The 22,102-nt window shown below is 39.4% G+C and overlaps 1 protein-coding gene across 9 annotated transcripts in view; it reads left to right on the plus strand.

Moving 5' to 3' along the window:
- cfap46 (cilia and flagella associated protein 46) overlaps positions 1-22,102 on the plus strand; it is a 130,722-nt gene that overhangs the window by 18,880 nt on the left and 89,740 nt on the right. For 8 of the 9 annotated variants that reach the window (XR_009815447.2, XM_061962663.1, XM_061962679.1 and 5 more), the window contains 14 exons: positions 161-284; positions 3,147-3,241; positions 4,477-4,602; positions 4,769-4,868; positions 5,090-5,188; positions 5,459-5,649; positions 6,218-6,443; positions 8,494-8,611; positions 10,498-10,627; positions 11,134-11,258; positions 11,893-12,008; positions 12,336-12,442; positions 21,345-21,551; positions 21,648-21,837. Coding sequence is in view for 8 of the 9 variants with exons in the window: in XM_061962663.1 (XP_061818647.1) it covers positions 161-284; positions 3,147-3,241; positions 4,477-4,602; positions 4,769-4,868; positions 5,090-5,188; positions 5,459-5,649; positions 6,218-6,443; positions 8,494-8,611; positions 10,498-10,627; positions 11,134-11,258; positions 11,893-12,008; positions 12,336-12,442; positions 21,345-21,551; positions 21,648-21,837 (1,954 nt within the window). In the remaining variant the exon portion in view is untranslated. The remainder of the gene's footprint in view (positions 1-160; positions 285-3,146; positions 3,242-4,476; positions 4,603-4,768; positions 4,869-5,089; positions 5,189-5,458; positions 5,650-6,217; positions 6,444-8,493; positions 8,612-10,497; positions 10,628-11,133; positions 11,259-11,892; positions 12,009-12,335; positions 12,443-21,344; positions 21,552-21,647; positions 21,838-22,102) is intronic. The other variant, XM_061962711.1, reaches the window with a different exon arrangement.

The raw sequence follows: 22,102 nt of genomic DNA on the forward strand, positions 1-22,102 counted from the left end.
TAATACTGAAAACATGCATGTACTGTATGCGTGATTACAACACTGACAATAGACACAAAGCAATTGTTTGTTTAATGTAAAGTATTACAAATGCAGCTAGTCAACACATTTTGTAAAACAAACAAAAACAATTGTTATATCTCTTAATGCTCTTTTTCAGGCACCTACTTGACTGTCTTTTGGACTCTGGGAAAATGGACGATGCTGGAAGCTATGCAAGAGTTTCAGAGGAATTCATCAAAAAACACTGTCCAAGTCTTTATTACAAACTTTTTCGTTTACAGGTAAATTATTTTATGACTCTACAAAATGTTGTATTTTGGATGTAAAAATGTTCAAAAACTAAATATGCGGTAGGTTAAAAATACATACTCTCTGAAAGGCTACACAGTGAATTTGCTTTACAGCCAGGAGGTTCTGTGTTAGACTCCGACTCACACTTCGCTGTGTAGGGTTGGCATTTTTTGGAAAGTCTGGATTTCTCCCACATTCCAAAGACATTCCTTCTGAGTTGTTGATTGGAGACTTGAAAACATTGTCCAGAAGTGTGAATGTGTGTGAATGGTTGTTTGTATATGTGTGCCCTGATATTGACCCTGTAATTGTGTACCCCGTCTGCCACCCGATTTCAGCTGGGATAGGCATCAGTTCAACTGTAACCCTGAACAAAATATGCAGTAGATAATACATAATATTTTCTGCTATCACAAATGTTCAAGTAATTCAGTCTGAAAATGTAAGCATCACCAGCTATGGAAATATACAACATTACAAAACATATTTCGGGAGAATAGTATGCCATTTTCTTTATCCCTATTACAAAACATATTCCGGGAGAATAGTATGCCATTTTCTTTATCCCTATCTTTATCATTAAACTGCTGGATTTACCCCAACTTGATCATTCATTATGTCATATTTAAACTATTGTGTTGAAGTCTGGGGAAATTGTTATAAATCTCATCTACAGCCTTTAGTCACTTTACAGAAAAAGGCCATTAGGATTGTGTCCAATGTTCACTACTTACATCGTTCAAATCCACTATTCATGGAGTTAAAGCAACTTAAACTGCACGATGTAATCAACTTTAAAACTGCTCAAATTATGTTTAGGGCATCCCAAAACTCTCTACCATCCAATATACAAAACCTATTCCAGGATAGAGATGCTCACCATAGTTACAGTCTAAGAGGAAACAACAAATTACATTTGCCTAAATTTAGAACAACTTTAAAATCAATGTGCATTTCAGTGCGTGGAGTCAGTCTGTGGAACAACTTAGGGGAAGAGTTAAAAACCTGTTCTAACATGATTACATTTAAAAGACTGTTTAAAAAAGAAGTACTGAAGAAGTACGAGGAGGAAAGAGAGTGATGCCCTCAGCATAGAGCGATGGGAGAGGGGTGTATGGTCAGAGAGTGTTTGGGCCTGTGTGTGTGTGTGTGTGTGTGTGTGTGTGTGTGTGTGTGTGTGTGTGTGTGTGTGTGTGTGTGTGTGTGTGTGTGTGTGTGTGTGTAATCAGAGGGTTTCGAGTCACTGCTGTTTTGTCCTTGGGCAAGACACCTTACCCACCTTGTCTCCAGTGCAGCCCACACTGGTGTATAAATGTTTGGTGGTGGTTAGAGAGGCCATTGGCGTGATTTGGCAGCCACATTTTCATCAGTCTACCCCAGGGCAGCTGCGGCTACAAGTGTTTAGCCATCTACCACTGAATGGATAATGTGCCCTCACTTTAGAGCGTTATGAGTGTATAGAAAGGCACTATCTAAATCTAATCTATGTATTAAATAATAAAGCTCTATAAAGCACAAAACTGGGCCTGAAAGTAACACTTCACTTTTTATGCACGTTGATTGATAAAAAAATATATTTGGCCACCCATCAATCTGAATGCACGTATTTTGTAACATTTCCTAAGTTAGGCTAAAATACGAAGCTCATAATGACACAAAATGTAAAATTGCTGGGGAAAAAATGCCTGGTGGTCTGACGAGTTGTGCAACTCCTTGCTAATGCACATGCGTACAACATGGAAACCTGTTTTAAGTATTCTAGTATTGTAGATTTCACTGGCTATGTTGCAATCTAAGTAGTCAGAATGTCAAAAGAGATAACACTATATAGAGTAAATTGATTTGGACATCTTCACACAAATATCATAACCTAATTAAGCGTCAAATTAAATGTTTGATAGGTGGTGTAGGATGTAAAACATTTATAATAAATGACAAAATGCACAAATCCATAAGATTCAACTAATGTAAAAGATTCCTTTCGGTTAGAATATATATAACAGGTTTCCCTACATTGTTAATTGTAGCATGCACAGTAGCAAGGGTATGCATGAACCCACACAACTTTCCATTGCTACTGTCTGCACCCACTATACGCTATGCGCTGGAAAGCATGGCAAGTGAAATTGAAGAAAATCTGCGTTAATGCTGGACAGTCTCAGATTTTGACAATATAAATTACCCAAATGAAATAGATTTAGTGCCAACTGTGCCAATATCCTTAATATTTAATATACAGTATACTGTCCAGTATATGTTATAAATAGGCCACACAGTGCCTAGGGGTGAGCATGTTGCCCACACAGTCAGGAAATCGAGGGTTTTAATCTCTATTTGGGCTTCTGTGTGCAATTTTCATGTTCTCCTTGTGTCTGCTTTAAATTTCTATAAGTATAAATATAAGTGACAATGCTTGTTTGTCTATGCAGTATGTGCCCTACAACTGGCAGTCTAGGGTATACCAGCTGGGATAGGCTCTTGCTTTCATGTGACCCTAATGAGAACAACCGTTATAGAAAATGGATGAATGTTATGTGTAATGCCCATCCATCCATCCATTTTCTACTGCATGTCCCTCTTGGGGTCGTGTTTATGTGTAATGCATTCATGTATATATTTTTACAATATATGTGTTATATATTTTTACTTGAATAGCCCAAGACTCCATGAATTATATAATTTTATTCTGGAAACCAGATGTAAATCTCTGGCATGATGACTTTTCCTGCTGTACTGTACTTTTTCTATACTACTCAGGCATCAATGCACCAACTTCTTACAATACCAACTAATTTAAATTACAGTTCACATATAAGCCTGTATCAATTCTAACCTCAGCCCTCTTGCATTAGGTGTGGCATAACCTGTCAAAAAAGGAAGTTCTGCTCAAAAAGATCCGGCAGTCGACTACATTAACTGTCATTTCCAAAATACTACAATTTAAAAGGTAAGGAACGTTGATGTGTCATAGGTTGTAGTTACTTTGTTTAAGTAAAGAGTTTTTTCTTTTCTAGATTTATTTGGGAGCGTAAACTGTTTATGGCCTTTAGTAAACTATTTGTGGCCTTTAATTGCCACATTTGAACGATCATATCACAATATTATTATTGTGGCTTCAATTTAGGTTGTGTTTCTTTGATTGGATTCGTATTTGTATATTTCTAAAACGCAACATAGAGAAGCATTGTCAATTGTTACCAGTCATCTATCCGTTTGTATTTCTTAAAATTTGAAAGCCCCTCCTGCTTGCATGTAACCTGTTAACTTTGATAAATTAGGGCTCTAAGGAATTTTTTTTTTTAAATCAGATTAATCACACATTTGAATTTTGATTAATTAAGATTAATCACAGGTTATGACTGGCTTGCATAATTAAAAAAAAGAGCCCAATATTTGGACACAAATTCAATTGTATTGTCAGAATGTCATACAAGAATAGCAGTTTTATCTAAAGTACCGCCAGGGTTTATTTTAAAGTGAAATTTGCCAGTGACCACACCAGTCGTAGTCTCCTCACTCATCTTTGCACTGTTATATGCATTGACCTGATCACTGGCCGTTAACAACCCTCAGCCTTTCAGGTAATCATCCACGGTTACGGTAAAATAACGTGCGGTCAAAATAAATTATGTGTCTAATCTGCGCGTATACAGTACATGATTAATGCAATATATTTTTTGTGATTATTCACGAGTTAACTCATTATTTTTGACACCCCTAATTAAAACATAAATTGGCATTTCCTCTAGACACATCCCCAGTCAGGATTCAATCCCAGTTTGTCTGTTTATCAGCCCAGCACTCACGCTGCGCGCCACAGGTAACAATGTGAATATAAGAGAAAAAGTGCCATTACGGTATATTATTTGCAGTGACAGAGCAGGAAGTTATGTTTACATAAGAAATTCTCATTAAGCACCCTGTCATTAATTAATTGACAGATCGTGGGGTACACTGCACAGCGCATTATCTTTTTATCAGGAGAGGCGGCCCTGTTAACTTTTTAAGGCTCTTAATAGCAACTGCAAATATAACTACCAAGGACTCTGATTTACACCATAAGAACCCCATTGCTTTACTTTGAGTACATTATATAGGGTTGCATGTAATACCTTTAACATACTTCAGAGGTTCATGTATGTATACATATGTTTACTCTGAGATGTCTCCCATTGATTATAGGGGGCTAGGGGAAATAAAAGAGGATGAAGTTGTAAAAAAAGATTTGAACGAGCTTGAGGAGATTTTTAGTCTACTGGGGGATTCCACAAAAGCATCTCTTCGGACACCCCTTGAACCATCTAGCAGGTTTGCAGCCATCCCACAAGCCTATTTACCTGTTTTGTCCACTTAGGAAATTACTCTGTGCCATGGACACATGGATACACCAGGATCTAGTCACTGATTACACACAGTTTAAATTAATCTGACATGATTTGAATTAGATACATTATGTTTTATTTTCGATTTGCAGAGTTTCCTTACTCATGGAGCTGTCTTTGCTGGCCTTGCAAGTAAAGAATGAAAAAGTGGCAATCAAATGCTTAAAAAAAATTAAGTCAACAGGGGAGACGGTAAGTGTTGGAGACTGTCCTAAAAACATCAAGCAGGTGTAAGATTAAACACAGCTGTTTATTTTATCTCAATCAGTCTTTTTGTTTGGCATATGATTGATTCCTAGTTACTGTAGGTACAGTGATGCCATATCTGTTGTATAAAGATCTACTGTGGTTTAACAAATATTTTTGTTATCCCAACCAACTCTTTTGACTTTTGATTTTTTCTTTCCTTTCAGAGTATCGGTGAACAGATAATAATGGAGTGTGTCAACTGTGAAATAAACCTCCAGAAGAAAGAGACAAAGATGAATGACTATTCCAAATCCAGTGTTGAGGTGCTCAATCATCAGACACATCTGAGAACGTGTTAAACAAGCAGTCACTTTAGTAATTTGATGAGCACTTCATAATGAATAGTTTCCCGTACATTTTTTTAGGACATATTTTACTTGAGGTAGTGTTTTACGTATAGAAAATGCTAAAACTTATATAAACTCTCATATACAATACTAAAGTTCCAAATGCATAAAGTTTTATTAATTACATGTCAGTATTGAAAGAGATGATGTTTCTAATTGCTTCAGAAGATTTGTTTCCCCCCGTAGGCCCGTCTAAAGGAGATAGGGAAGCTGAATCACTGTCTACAGGCTGCTGTACGAGAAGGGGACCCGCAGGCCGTGCAGGCAGTGTGTGCGACCCAGTGGAGCTTCTGTCTCCCACTGTTGCAGCACAATCTACGCAGACACGTGAAGACGCCTTTGTCCAGGGTGGCCCAAGCACTGGAAGACATGCAATGGTATTCAATGTAATTAATGAGTTAATGATGTCTAATTGTATTTAAATAAAACTAGGGCTGTGAATCTTTGGGCATCACAGGATTCAATTAAATTATTGGGGGTAACGATTCGATTCAAAAAGATTGTCGATTAAAATCAATACTTTTTAATAACATTGGGTGCCAGTTCAATGATTAACTACATTCTCCATAAAGTAGATAACAAGCTCTGATAAATTTATATAGTACTTAAAAAAAAACTAGATCCGTACAGCAGATATAGGCATCTACATCAACAATATGATTTGCCCGAGTGCCTGTACCAGATCGATTAAAAAAAAAAAAAAAAAATATATATATATATATATATATATATATATATATACAGTATATATATATATGTGGTTTTTAGGTTGTTTTTTTTTAATCAATTAAGAATCGTTACAAAAAAGAATCGCAATTTTTTCGAAAATCTTTTTTATTTTGACACACATATATAAAACTATCTGTTTTTTGTCTATTTTAAAGTCCAGAATATATACATATCGTATTGGTTTAGAATCTTAAGAGTTGTGTTAAATTTTTCCAGTATGCTGTTCCCAGTCCGATGTTTGGTCCACGCAGAACTTGCAGTGATGGAAGAGGAGGACGGACTCCTGGAGGCCTCAATCACTCACCTCCAAAAAGCTATGCTACTAGATAACGGCACACAAAAAGAAAGATTATCGTCAGCTTTCCATCTCTTACAGCTCAGAGGGAACCTCTATCAATCACCCTCTCGCAACGAGGATAAAGCCGCTATGCTTATGCAGCAGGTTTGCAGAATTCGGTGCCAACCAGTTTTACCATTTTAGACTGTTGAATTGACTTTCGATTCAACCCAGGGTTTTTTAGGGAATAATTATCGTGACATTTGTTTTTTAAGTACAGGAGTATGAACAACAAAAGTACAGTCACATTGCCAAATCCATCTACAACTTTCAGTTAGACAATTTAATTTGTAGGCAGCAATGTGAGACAGGTGGTTAGCATGTCTGATTTGCAGTCAGGTGGTTATAGAATCTCAGCTTTGATCGTTTGTGTAAGTTTTCTCCAGTTATTTGTCACAGTCCAAAAAATGTCAGATTAATTAGAAACTCTAAATTGCTCTCATGTTAATGGTTGTCTCCATACACAAAACCCAAAACCAGTGAAGTTGGCACGTTGTGTAAATCGTAAATAAAAACAGAATACAATGATTTGCTAATCCTTTTCAACCTATGTTCAATTGAACATAGGTTAACATTTGAACTGGTAAACTTTATTTTTTGCAAATATTAGCAACTTTGAAATTTGATGCCTGTAACACATTTCAAAAACCTGGCACAAGTTGCAAAAAGACTGCGAAAGTTGAGGAATGCTCATCAAACACTTATTTGGAACATTCCACAGGTGAACAGGCTAATTGGGAACAGCTGGGTGCCATGATTCGGCATAAAACCAGTTTCCATAAAATGCTCACAAACAAGGATTGGGCAAGGGTCATCACTTTGTGAACAAATGCGTGAGCAAATTGTCGACAAACAAGGATTGGGCGAGGGTCACCACTTTGTGAACAAATGCGTGAGCAAATTGTCGAAAATTTTAAGAACAACATTTCTCAACGAGCTGTTGTAAGGAATTTAGGGATTTCACCATCTACAGTCCGTAATATCATCAAAAGGTTCAGAGAATCTGGAGAAATCACTGTACGTAAGCGATGATATTACAGACCTTTGAACCCTCAGGCGGTACTGCATCAAAAAGCGACATCAGTGTGTAAAATATATCACCACATGGGCTCAGGAACACTTCAGAAAACCACTATCAGTAACTACAGTTGGTCGCTACATCTGTAAGTGCAAGTTAAAACCCTATTATGCAAAGCGTAAGCAATTTATTAACAACACCCAGAAACGCCGCCGGCTTTGCTGGCCTGAGCTCATCTAAAATGGACTAATGCAAAGTGGAAAAGTGTTCTGTGGTCTGTCGAGTCCACATTTCAAATTGTTTTTGGAAACTGTGGACGTTGTGTCCTCTGGACCAAAGAGGAAAATAACCATCCTGACTGTTATAGGCGCAAAGTTCAAAAGCCAGCATCTGTGATGGTATTGGGGGTGTATTAGTGCCCAAGGCATGAGTAACTTATACATCGGTGAAGGCACCATTAATGCTGAAAGGTACATACACGTTTTGGAGCAACATATGTTGCCATCCAAGCAATGTCTTTTTCATGGACGCCCCTGCTAATTTCAGCAAGACAATGCCAAGCCACGTGTTACAACAGCGTGGCTTCATAAAAGAGTGCGGGTACTAGACTGGCCTGCCTGTAGTCCAGACCTGTCTACCATTGAAAATGTGTGGCGCATTATGAAGCGTAAATTACGACAACGGAGACCCCAGACTGTTTTACTGAGTGTTGTTAAAAGGAAAGGCCATGGAAAACAGTGGTTAAAATGTCCCTGTGCCAACTTGTTTGCAATGTGTTGCTGCCATTACATTCTAAGTTAATTATTATTTGCAAATCCACAATTTCCCCTGTGGATCAATAAAGTTTGTCTAAATCTAAGTCTAAAAAAAATTATGTTTCTCAGTTCAAACATTAAATATATTGTCTTTGCAGTGTATTCAATTGAATATAAGTTGAAAAGGATTTACAAATCATTGTATTCTTTCTTTTTTTACGATTTACACAAAGGGCCAACTTCACTGGTTTCGGATTTTGTATCATTAACTGGTGACCATTCCAGGGTGTACCGTGCCTCTCACCTGAAATAATTCAAGTTGGAAATATTGTGTTTGTCGATGTACAGTATGATGTGTAAACTGTCGCTTTGTTTCTGTCAGGTGAAGGACATGCAGACCCAACAGGATACAGATTGCCGTCCCTTACTTCTGACTGTGGGTCAACTGTTGGCCCCTGCTGATTTCCAGATGGTGCTGAATGCAGAAAGCACCCCTAAACGTACACATTTTCCTTCTTTGAGTTTTAATTTGACAACAATTTGCCTTTATCACATCTCTCACTTGATAATCATTTATGTCATTTACACCAGTGATCCCCAACCTTTTTTTCACCATGGACCGGTGTAATGTAGGCATTATTTTCAGGGACCGGCTTTCCACTTGTGCCAGATAAATACAGCAAAAATAAGTGCAAGAAAAAAATCCAACTCACTATAACGCTGAATTAGTGGGAGCCCTGGGCTTGTTTCTTTGGAATGAGATGCAAATGGAAATCAGCATTTGGCTACAAATCTTTCACATTTGTATTGTATACGTTCATTAATGTTCATTGTATTATGTCACAAGTTTTAACAAATATAACAAATGGCAACTTCCTATGAGGAGTTTTATTGTACATCTTTAAACAAGCTTATTTGTGTGTCTCGTGAGACAGGCGAAAGTTAAGAAAATGGAGTCGTTTATAAATTGTTTAATATTTCTGTACGGCCTGGTAGCAAATGCGTCACGGACCAGTACCGGTCCCCGAACCGGTGGTTGGGGGACCACTGATTTACACAATGTGTGGCACCCATCTGCATGCACTTGAACACATGAATATTTATTTTATTTTTGATGTATGGACACTGTGCATATAGGATGTTATGCTGTGAAAAACTAAACTGTTTCATGTTTATTGTGGTACCTGTATTCAAAAATACATTCCACTACATTCCAAGATGTATAATAGCAATGATAACATATAGCACGGAGACTGCATGCTTAGCAACAATACCCGTACAAAAGCACTTAAAGTTAAAGTTAAAGTACCAATGATTGTCACACACACACTAGGTGTGGCGAAATTAATCTCTGCATTTGACCCATCTCCCTTGTTCAAGACACTGTAGTCAGTGTTTGCTCTTCATAATCAAATGACTAAATCCCCCCAATGCTGCTTAAACCATGACATTTAAACTAATCTAATGGTGAACCTAACAAATATTTCTTAAATCAATATCTATTGATATTTAAAAAAAAAACAAAAAAAACCTAATATGTAGTTTTCATTTCTTTATGTGTTAAACTGTTTTCAGTGTCGAAGTATATCGATATTTTTTTTTAATTAATCACTTTATATGTAAATTACATTTTCCTATGTATCGACTTTTCTGTATATTGGTACGACACATTTTACAAATTAATTCCCCCAAAATATACCAGCAATTGTCTTGTGTCTTGGAACTTTAAATGCATGATGTTCGGTCAGGGATAGAGTTGTTTTATGTTCTCCGCCATTTGAGATAATCTCCCCCATAAAGTTGCTTTTTCAAGTGCTTGTGCATTGCAGAGATGCTGCTGTGGGAAGCCATTTATAATTTGCACAGTTTACATGGAACCATGTTGTTCAGGTTTTTCCAATGATTATGACACTGGTTTACTATGACCATTTTCCCCTTGGCTTGTTTTTTGATGTAATCTTTTTTTTAATAAATGGCCAACTTTTCTCAACACCAATTAAGGCATAAGGCACATAATTTAGTTTTTACATCATTAACGACATTGAACAAGTTGACAAATTGCCCTAAACCAATCTGGAATGTATCCATATATTTTTTCAAAAGTTTATTTTAATCAAATTGCGACAGCTATTGTCATGACCGAAGAAGCACTGATTTACACATTTCTCTGGGGTGCATCCTGCATTCTTGCTTTGCATAAACATGCATACTTATTAATCCATGTTAAATACATCAAAAACAATTACTCAAATCCAAGAAAGTGCAACAAAACCAATGTATGTTTTGTTTGTGCATTCATAACATGTACAATATGTCCCTAATGAATTGGGAATATACAACTTTGTAAGTTTGTCATCATAATTGATGGGACTTTGTGTTTCACTAGTTACCAAAGCAAGTGTTGGATGCGGGCCATTAGCTCAGCTCTCTGCTGAGGCTCAGCATTACTATGCAGCTGTACAGAAGTTGGAAGGATACCTGGATCGACAAGGAGAAAATGCTGACAACACAGAGAGGTGTTTTTTTAGTCTTCTTCCCAGTGTAAAAACTCAAAGCGAGTACGGTATTGTTGTTGTAAAGAAGTGTAGGAACTCCGTTGGCATATTGTCTTTATGATATTTGTATGTGTTATCTTCATTACCACCCTGGAAGGGACAATCGGTACAAAATGGATGGATGAATGGATATTTATTACCACCTGTGTTTACTGTACATTAAATACAAATATATTTGATTTACTGTATTGGTACTGTAGGAAGTGGTGCAAGAAGGGGTGCATATATGATTCCATTTGAAATGTGGAACATTAGAAATGGCTGGTTCGCTTTACCAAACAATGTAATTCAACAGCCTCCCATAATTTACCTCAATTTCCTGTACAAATTCTTTAACTTAGTATTTTGTAATGTTCAGCTGTGTATCTTTCTTTCTTTTCATGGCAAATGGAGAGAACCTGATTGGTTTTCTACAAATAACCATGTTGAATGGTTTACATTGTGACATTGTATCTGTTCTTGTTTAGGCTAAAGCTGTGGGCAACACTTGCAAAGACAGCAAGAAAACAGGAAGTCTGGGATGTGTGCCGAGTCGCTTGTCGATTCTGTTTGCTCTATGATGAGGGACAGTTGAAGATGCCCAAGTGTCACAGTAAGATGCTTAATGAAATAATCATATCTCTGAGGAAAATAAATATCAAATAGGCACGTGGGTAAAAACGTTAGCATGTGTACTGAGTTACAAAAAGCTATTTACGATTGTTTTATATTGAAAACTAATTTACACACATTGTAATTACTCAATATTATTGTCTCTCTTAGTTGCCTCTGCCTGGAATGTTTCCATTTCTGTTGGATTATTTGTGGGTGACTTCGAGTCGACAGTTTTCAGTGTTGAACCTGATTTATTTAATTATTTATGGTAGAACACATTCTTTCAAGAAAGTGACCAGTAAATGTTGGTGAAAACTTGCACATTAAAAATGAAATGTCTAATGTTAAATTTGAACACATGCTGTATATGCATGTATCCTCATTAAGTCCTTATTTGTTCTGCAATATACGTCATCTTAGCAAATGAAAAGAGGTAAAGATCCATTCAAGTATAACATTTCTTCATTATTTAAGATACCACCATGTATTAAAAAAGTTCCCAGTATGATTTTGTAGGGAATATATATTCACGCCTTAAGCTTTAAAAAATACTATGACCTACAAGAAGTACCTTTACTGTAACTGGTATTCTATGTCACAGTACTTTTATCTTTTATTTATTTTTCATGCAGAATCTAGATGCTCGGATGAAGATACCACTAGTGAAATTGTTAGCAGTTGTGAAGAAAATCAACCCTGTGTGAAAAAGTTGCGTCTCTTAGCAGAAATGTGTTTTATTACTGCTGAGGTATGTGAGTACACACTAAACACTATAATTAGTAATTTGATAATAATTGTTGGTAATAATTCTAATAATACCTACATATCATTTCAACATGCGACAAGCTGCTCTCACAGGAAATTATTTTCTGTACCACTCCCTCACTTAAAGGGCCTGGGTCAGTAGCGGCTCATTTGCATAAAACCGGCTACTTCCTCAAAGTATTTTTTATTCTTGGTGTATCTTCGCTGGATGTCACACCTCTGAACTGTTTTATATTAAAAAATATATATATATGTACATGCATAATATTATTTTGTAAAGTTATAAATTAATGGTATCTGTCTTGCTCAGGCTACTATCAAAAAGATACAAATGCAAGGTGTGCAGCTCAACAGCCCAGCAGTCCATCCACAGGATGGAGGTGTTTCTGAAGATGATCCACAGTGGGTTATTTACAGGTAAAAACACAACAACAACACTTAGATCTTGGTTATCAAAACTAGAGAACGACCCATATGGGTTTTTTTTTAGGGCCGATACCGATTGTAGTAGTCAAGGAGGCCGATAACTGATATTTAGAGCCGATATTAATTTGCAGTAAAAGTTATTTAAACATGAATCGTATATGTCAGTAAACAGTCGGACAAGGCTTTAAGTTGTTTTCGAAAAATTACTTTTTAGAAAACAGCAGACCAGTAGCGACTTTTTTTATTGCAGCGCTAATGTTGTAGTTATTTAAGCAGCAAAAAAACTCAAGAGGATATCACAAACACCTTTAGTACGTGTGTCTAAGAGGACCAACAAAATGATCACTTTCTGTTCTCAATTTGTAACACAATTTACATGAATGATTTCTAAATGGTAAGACTGATATAAAATATATGATTTCTAAATATGGCCAGCATTTAAATAAAACAATATCTGGGATCCTTCATTTAGCTTATAGATGAGACATGTATCAAGCAGCTGGCTGACAATTTCTTCCTCAACGTTACATAAATTAGCTGCTTCCTGCTCTTATTTACATATTATATAAGTCTCCTATTTGTCAATTTACACAAAGTGTGGATTTCTGGCAGAGATATATTTTCTGTCATCTTCATGTCCATCCATTTCTGTCGCGTTGTTATTTGATTTAATTACGGAACATACAAATTTGCGGCGCTCCCACACTGCGACTGTTGCGGACCGAGGCTTCTCATTCGATCGTTGTAGTAGCAAAAACACAACGCAGCTCTGCAGAAAGGAACACTGGTTACTACTACAAACTTATCTCTACTTTAAAAAAAAATTTTTTTCCAATATTAAATATTTGTTATGGTTGGAGGGAGTTGTGACAGCACAGTTCCACAAGGGGGAAATATTGCTCTATGTATTTATTATACATATCAACAATATAATATAATAAATAATGAACAATATAATTAATAAACTATAGAATGGAGTGTGACTAAATTCAAGAGTGTGTATGGTGTGAGACTATGTGAAGCAGTTATCTGTTGAGTGTGTGACCGGGAGTTGTTTTTCCAAACTGGAAGTCCAAGAGGGCGACGCAAAAAAGGATGTCCGTAAGCAGGCGAAAGATCCAGGGGCGAGAGAGAGGTGTCAGAGTCTGTGTCTATGCGAGGGGGGGTCGAGGATCAAGGGAGGCAGTCGAGATCCAGGGCAACAGAAGGAAAACACTGCGGGCACAAGGGATAGGACAGGGGACAAATCAAGCACGGGGAAGAACATGGAGAGCAAAGAGCTAACGATCGCATACGGTACGCCAACAGAAGGCTATATTCCGGCAAGGGATGGCAGGTTCAGCTACAATCGGCCGAAGGCGGGGATAGGCTCCAGTGCCTCCCGCGACCCCGAAGGGAATAAGCGGTAGAAAATGGATGGATGGATGGATGGATGGATTGATGGCAGGTTGTGCAGGCTTATGAAGGCAGGTCTGATCATCAGCTCCAGGTGTGCAGATTGCTGATCGCCCACAGCCTTGCCAGCATGTGGGCATGATGTGGCCAGCGCGAGCAGGGACGTGTCCCGGCGCACTGCCAGCGGAGCGAGTTTGAACCCGCGCCGTGACAATATTGGTACTGTAGCCGAGGATCCTGAGTTCGCCTATACTGTGTACTTATCTAATAAAATAATAAACGGGAGACATTAGAGCAGGTCCGGTAGCCACCGCTTCTTTTAATGTTAACTTCACACACCTTTCTTCCACAACCACACACACCCTACGTCACAGCCCTATGGCAACTCTGGAGGGACAAAACTCCTCCTCCTTACCGAGCACTCTCCGGTAACTTGGGACAACCTGAACTGTTTGTTACATACGTCCCCCCTCAAGTAGAAACATCCTCATTTCATTACAAACACAATAGGTAACAAACAAGGGGAAATAGAGCAGAAAAAAAAAATCACAATCTTAAAGCACAAATAACAAATCAACAATATTTTTAACTGATCAACAGTATTGCAGATGCAAAGGAAGTCACACCACTCGCCCCCTGCGAGATAGTCCCGGCCTAAGCCCCAAAGAATCCCCCCACAGTCCATTGTCCAACTCCCCGCACTGTGGGACCTGGGGAAGCGGTGAAGCCTCCACAGTAGGGCAGCTCCCAAGTGTGAAGGGAGAGGAAGGCACCTCTTGTGCATGCAAAGGCAACGTGTACGGCTTCAGTCTGTCATGATGCACTACTTGGGCTCGCTCCATCGGGTCCAGAGGTTTGATGATGCGGTATGCCCGCTTCCCCTCCAGAGACCAGCACCTGCATCACTCGATACGGGCTCTTCCAGTGCAGCGCCAGTTTAGTACGGCTTTCAGTGGGGTTATTCAGCCACACCAACGCGCGCTCTTTGTGGGCCCGATGACAGCTCTTCTTGTTATCATACAGTTTCTGTCTCTCATGAGCCTCTACTGAATTAAGCCTGCCTGCACTGAAGGCCGACTCCAACCATTCAGCCATAGCTGAAACATAGTCCGTCAGGATCCCAGATCCCCGGGAGTCCAGGACACTAGAGGGCAGGAACCCGGGTCTCGCGCCCGTGCATGAGGTAAAAGGGGGTGAACCGGGTGTTGGCGTGTTTAGACGTGTTGTATGCAAAGGCGACCTGCCTCATATATGTGTCCCACTCACCCCCGTGAGAAATCAACATCTTGGCTAACTGGTCGATCAAAGTCTGATTATGACGCTCCACCATGCCATCAGACTTGTGGTTATAGGCAGTGGTGCGTGTCTTTTTTATTCCAAGCAACTGGCAGAGTCTCTGGATGACTTCCGCTTCGAACTGGCGACCCTGGTCGCTATGCAGGATTTCGGGGACACCATGCACCAAAACATAGTCCTCAAACAGGCAGCGAGCGACAGTGTGAGCTGTTTGGTTGGGCAGTGCATACGGTGTGACAAACTTAGTGAAGTAGTCCTCCACCACTAAAACATATCTGTTCCCCCGGGACGTTAAGGGCAACTCCAGAATGTCCATGGCCACCCTCTGGAGGGGGCGACAAACCTGGGACCCCCCCATGAGAGCCCTTGGCCCGGGGACCTGGCACCTGCGGGTCTGAGACGCTCTGCACTGCTCACACCACCGTCGGATGTCTGTCAGCATGAAGGGCCAGTTGTAAGGTTGCCGGACCCTTTCCCACACACATTCCGCGGAAAAATGGGCAGCGGCCGGCCCCCCATGTATCTGTTGCAGAAGCTCCGGCACCATGGAGGCGGGAACCACAACTTGAATTTGCGGCTCTCCCACGGTCGCAGGCAGTGTCGTACGACACAACAGTCCCTCCTTAACTGACAGCCGGTGAAACCCATTCCATAACTTCCTTACACCGGCGGAAGACCTGCGGGGGAGTCTTCGAGGTCGACGGGGAACACCCTATTCCAGCCAAGCCAGCACCGTACAAATGTCTGTGTCCTGTCCTTGCTGGCTGTAGTGACTGCAACTTTCCCTCAGCACCACAGAGAGAATATCGAGAAGCCATGTCTGCCTGCTCTCCGTCTGCGGACAGACAGCCATCTGATGCCCCCACGGAAGCCACGGTGTGCAGTCCTGCTGCTGTAGTGTCTAGCTCAACGGGATCAGGAGTCGCCGGCCGACGGGACAGTGCATCAGCGTTTTTATGGCGGGAGCCGTCTTTGTGCACCATGGTCCAGTCGAACGGATCCAGCTCCAGCACACACCTGCTTCTTCGTCCGGTAGGGTCATTATCAATAGCCATGTGTCTGAGGCCCAACAAAGGGCGATGGTCAGTGATGATGGAGAACGCCGATCTTCCCCACATAATGTTTGAACTCACGCACCGCCCACGCTACAGCCCAAAGTTCTCTGTCAAACGTAGACCATCTTTTCTGTGTGTGTGTGTGAGGGCCTGGCTGGCGTAGGCTACTACTCTCTCCAGACCACCATCCTCCTGAACCAGCACTGCTCCAACAGCGTCTTTAGAAGCGTCTATGTACACTTTAAAAGAAAGTGCAGACAGGCATGCAACTATGCTATTCAAGGATGGCTGCACTAGACGCATCACATCACCCTCCGGGTCATACCCGCTAGCCCCCACACACACACGCACACACACACACACCGCAAAATGAGCTAACGTTACGCTAAAAGCGAATTAGCCATCACCTCAAGCCAGAACTATGAGCGAGCTGAGCAGCAGTTTATATTTCTAGAATATCAACGGGCTCATAGTGATGTTACTAGTAGTTGACTGGGAGGTGTTTATTATAATTTGGGGAGAGTCCTGCTGATTGGCTGTTACCGATCTGTTTGTAACCAATCAGATGGTTGTGTGGGTGGGACAAGGCTGGGTGCTGTGTAGAGGACTGACAGAGACAGGCAGAAGGAATCGGAGCAGCTTGTTAAGACTTTAGCTTAGGCGGCTACTTTATATGTTCGTGTGGAAACTCGTTCGGTACACCTACGAACCGAACCGAACCCCCCGTACCAAAACGGTTCAATACAAATACAGTTACACCCCTAATATATATATATATATATATATATATATATATATATATATATATATATATATATATATATATATATATACATACACATATATGTGTCCAATGCGGCCCCCAGAGCAAAACTTTTGGACACCCCTAAGCTAAACAGACTCAATACCTCCACAATGACGTCTTATTGAGTTTACTGAGGAATTTGTGAAACTAAAGCAACACAAAAAGAATTCTGTTCTAAGTTAATAATACGAACACAGACACTTGGAAATGTGTTAGCATATTAGCTAATGCCAACGATGATAGAGTCATTACATTATGATAGCACGTACAAATATGCATGAAAACACATTACAGACATCACACATGGGACGGTTTAGTAAGTATAAACAGTTTTAGTTATACTGTAAAATTTACAAACGTTGCTTCGAGTGATGAATGAGAATTCGCTATGGATGGCTAAAAGACTAGGGGCACTCCGGTTGGAAAAAGAAAAATGCTGGTAAATAGAAAGACACTTCAGCACCTGCAGTGAGGGAACTCGTCCAACAGATGGCGCCATAGCACAAATAATTAAACACCCTCTCAGTGTTTGTTTTTTTTAAACATTTTTTATATGATTATTTTCATAATGTCCGCCAGCGAAGGAAAATCCGTAAATTAGCCGCTTTGTCTTATAAGCCACAGAGTTTAAAGTGTAGGAAAAAATTAGCGGCCTATATATATATATATATATATATATAGCGGCCTATATATATATATATATATATATATATATATATATACACATTCACACACACACACACCAGACAAGATTCACAGTTGTGCTGATAACTCGGACATTTTCAATTTTACATTGTGATGGACAAAAAAAGTCATCCTTTCTGTCCGATACCACATGAAAGTGGTTGTTTTTTTGCATCTTATTTGTCCAGCTTCCACACTCGTATCCTTAACAGGAAATACATTGACGGCAAACTCCGTAGCTTGCTAGCTTGTGTGCGCTAGCTTTCTGAGCCTCTTATTTTGTTTGCGCAGGAAGGATGAAGCAGTACTTTTATTTTGAAAACAGGAACTGTACAGTCTGTCTTCAGGCTTTTGACAGCAGGTATGGCACAAGAGTCTGTTGAAATAAAAAGTGTTGTTTGCCTATTGACGGTTATTTTTTCTCCATACTGAGCTCGTAGCAGCCAGGGTCATCTCACAAGATCCTCAGGTGCCGTCAATGAAGTGACGTCATGGTGAAGATTTATGTTATTTTAAGGTCTATTTTTTAATGCTTGGCTGGCGATCGACTGACACCGTCCGCAATCGCCCGGTAGCTCACGATCGACATAATGGGCACCCCTGTTCTAGAGTCCCTGTTTATTCACCTGAATCAGTGCAGATTTGGCGGTATTTTGAAAGGTTTAGAGGCAAATATATAAGCGATCACAATTTTTTTTTTTTGTGCGATGAGTGGATTTTTATACTCTTAAGAATAATATATGGTTTTAAGATTTATAATCACCAATACATTATTACTTGCTACAACCTCACTTAATTCGACACTCGCTGTATTTAGAGAAGAAAAGAATGGAGGCACATAATGTCTTTCCATCTGAGGGGTCCACAAATTAAGCATTAATATGTGAAAGATACAGTTGGATTTATTTGTTCATCGCTCAGTAACGTAACGTATTTGATTGACGTAACAAGTGCCTTGCTGCTGTAAACGTGACGCTAATGAGAACAATTATAAATTTGTTTGCAGTTGATTTCCTGCTACAAATATTAGTCTCATCTACAGTTCATGTCTGCAAGTGTTTTTATGGTGTGAAGTTTATATTTTGTCTGATTATTTAGCTATAGATGTCACTGTTGTTCAGCAATGTTTGCACTAAAATTCAGTATATGCTGTTGAGCCTACGAAATATTTATTCATCTGGTTTATTAAAACTTTTAGGGATATTTTCTTGATCCTAATAAATATCACCAAAGAACAAAGACGCTATGATAAGGTCATCTGTGTCAATAAAGTACTTGGCTTTCCTGCACAACAAGCTTTTAGCTTCTGTTATGAAAATCGACAACAAACACAATATTTATTATTAGGACTTACCATGACGTTAGTTTAATTGCACAACTAGGTCTTTGTTGTTATATTTAGGCATAGTAACTACAAAATAACACTTAACTAATGCAATCTCTTGTCCTCTTCTTATGTTTAGCTCTGCTCTCAAACACTACTAATAAAGTAAAGAATAAACTTGATTGCATCACAGAAAGTTTCCCAAACAAATCAAATGTTCAAACATAAATTTTACAAAGTGATTGCTGCAGACAACAGTGATATTTCTAAGAGCCATTTCCATCAACGCACTTTGTTTTTTTTCCCTGGCTTTAATACTTTTATCAACCACTTATTTCGGGACTCTTTGAAAGCTCTTTCCTATCTCTCTGTTTTAACGATTGGAACACCCAAGAACAGAACACCAACATGACATGTTCAGCTCAAACGCTACACTCACCCTCACTCGTTTCAATGCTACGCTCAAGCTGGTTGACCATCATGTGAATTAAGCTGCAAAGAAGAAAAACGGATGTGACGTAATATGCAACCCAGCAATATATCGATATATATCAAAATGCCAAATTTCTACACCAATAATCAGTCGATCCCAAATAAAAACACATTGTCAGTATCCAGTAATAATCCAGTTTAAAGGGGAACTGCACGTTGTTTGGAATTTTGCCGATAGTTCCCAATCATTATGTAAGACATGATGACGGATGGATTTTTTAAAATGCATTCTAAATTTTAAAAAACCTAAATAAATGTCCGCTTACGGAGGAGCTAATGTGAGCTTCACTATTCCGGCCATAAAATCCGATAAATAATCATTCAAAAGCGTCAACAAAACTCTATTTACATTTCGTGACTTGAATATTAACCAAGTATTGGTGATATTGTTATTATAAAGGCTAAAAGTTGAACTATTTAAAGCGGCAATGTGATCACTTCCGTGTGTCCCTCTGGTTACATCATCGAGTTGTCTGCTGTTTCCTCGCTTCCCTGTGAGTTTATTGTAGATCATAAATCATGCCTCTCACCTGAAAAGTAGATGGCTGAGGATATAGTCCGACAAGTTAGGACACTTTGACTGCATATGCTTTAAATGATCAAAATATGTAAATATTAACTGTTATCATAAATGTGCCCGTTACTACATTATATATATATATATATATATATATATATATATATATATATATATATATATATATATATACTTACATCATGTTTATAGAACCCTAATGAAGGTGTTTGGATGTTTTTAGGGGATCTATAGGCATAATTGAATGGCTTCCTTAGGCTCCATTGTAAGCCAACTTTTGATTGAATGTAATTAATATTTAGAATGCATTAAAAAAAATCCATCAGTCGTCATGTCTTTCATAATGATTGTGAACGATAGGCAACATTCCAAAAAAAAGTGCAGTTCCCCTTTAACAGTGAAAGTAAGGCAGCGCTATCTACAGTATCGACTACGAAATTAACATTTATAAATGATAAATGGGTTATACTTGTATAGCGCTTTTCTACCTTCAAGGTACTCAAAGCGCTTTGACAGTTTTTCCACATTCACCCATTCACACACACATTCACACACTGATAGCGGGAGCTGCCATGCAAGGCGCTAACCAGCAGCCATCAGGAGCAAGGGGTGAAGTGTCTTGCCCAAGGACACAACGGACATGACTAGGATGGTAGAAGGTGGGGATTGAACCCCAGTAACCAGTAACCAGCAACCCTCCGATTGCTGGCACGGCCACTCTACCAACTTCGCCACGCCGTCCCCTCATTTGCCAAATATTGAATTTCAAATAGATTTCATGTGTCAATGCAGGGTCAGCAGTGATGTGGTCTCTGCATCGGTTTGTCGTGGTGAAAAATGAGCAGAGCTTACCAGTTAATCTACATTCATTAGCTTAGGGTTGTGACTGAAAGGACAAGATGGCGATTCCAAACTGCAACAATTAATTTATTCCGTAGGATGGCGGGGCTCTTCTCGTAGAGTCAATTTTTGCGGTCAAAATCAACTAATTCGGGGGCAGCACGAAGTAAAGTCGGTGCTCCTCCACATCTAGAGGAACCAGATGAGGTGGCTATGGCATCTGATTGTTCAGGGAACATCCGACTGGTATGGGGCCCACGACAAAGACCCACGCCACGTTGGAGAGACTATGTCTCATTGTTGGCCTGGAAAACCTTCGAAGTAGCTGGACAATATAGCTGGGAAGAGGGAAGTCTGCTTAGGCTGCTGCCCCCACTATCCAACCCCAAATAAGCGAATGAAGATGGCAGTAGCCAATGGATGTATACATTTTTATATTGCTATTTACTTTACCCTACCTCACACAGGGACTGGATCCAATTTTTGTCTGCTTATGCCTCCTCTACGTTCTTGCGAGCAGCTGAGCTTGGCACACAGATTAAGGAACCGTGGCTTGTGGCAAATGCATCCATTTACTCGTGGAACTACAACAAGCACTTGCTGGTTAGTGGAGACTATAAATGTCTCATTCCCACGTTCCAAAGCCTGGTAGAGATGCTCCAAGAGTCCATTGGGTAGGAATGATTTGTACATTGTTTTGCATAACTTACTTTTGATATTATTTAATTATATCTCAAATCATTTTGAGATATTTATTTTGTTTTTCCTAGTAATCGTGCTCTGTTGGTGCTACTGTGTGACGTTGTGGCTCGAGGTTTGATCCAGCATCTGGAGTTACCTGACAATGTGGAGCAAGCCCCGCCACAAGACAAGGGCAAAACCAAATCTGAGAAGGTGACTGCTGTCCAAGCTGGTATGCTCGACCCTGATATTTTCCAAAAAGTCCACAAAGCACGAGAGGTATGTTGGTGCGTGTTAAGTGGCAGTGTTTTATTGCGCCATTGTTTTCATTTCACTTGTCTATATAGCCTCTTTAAAGGCTCTTGTGTCCCAATAAACTAGGGTGACACTTAGTGGAACAGGCCAAACATATTGGCGTGCTTAAGCCTCATATACTGTTCCAGTCAAAGTTTACCTATTTTGACATTTAACATATCTTAAACGTTTAGTTTATTATTCTTCGGTCAATGGTCAACAAAATAAACAACAGTTGTACATTCATAGA

This window comes from Nerophis lumbriciformis, linkage group LG02 (genome assembly GCF_033978685.3).
Source record: "Nerophis lumbriciformis linkage group LG02, RoL_Nlum_v2.1, whole genome shotgun sequence".
In the NCBI taxonomy this organism is placed as follows: Eukaryota; Metazoa; Chordata; class Actinopteri; order Syngnathiformes; family Syngnathidae; genus Nerophis; species Nerophis lumbriciformis.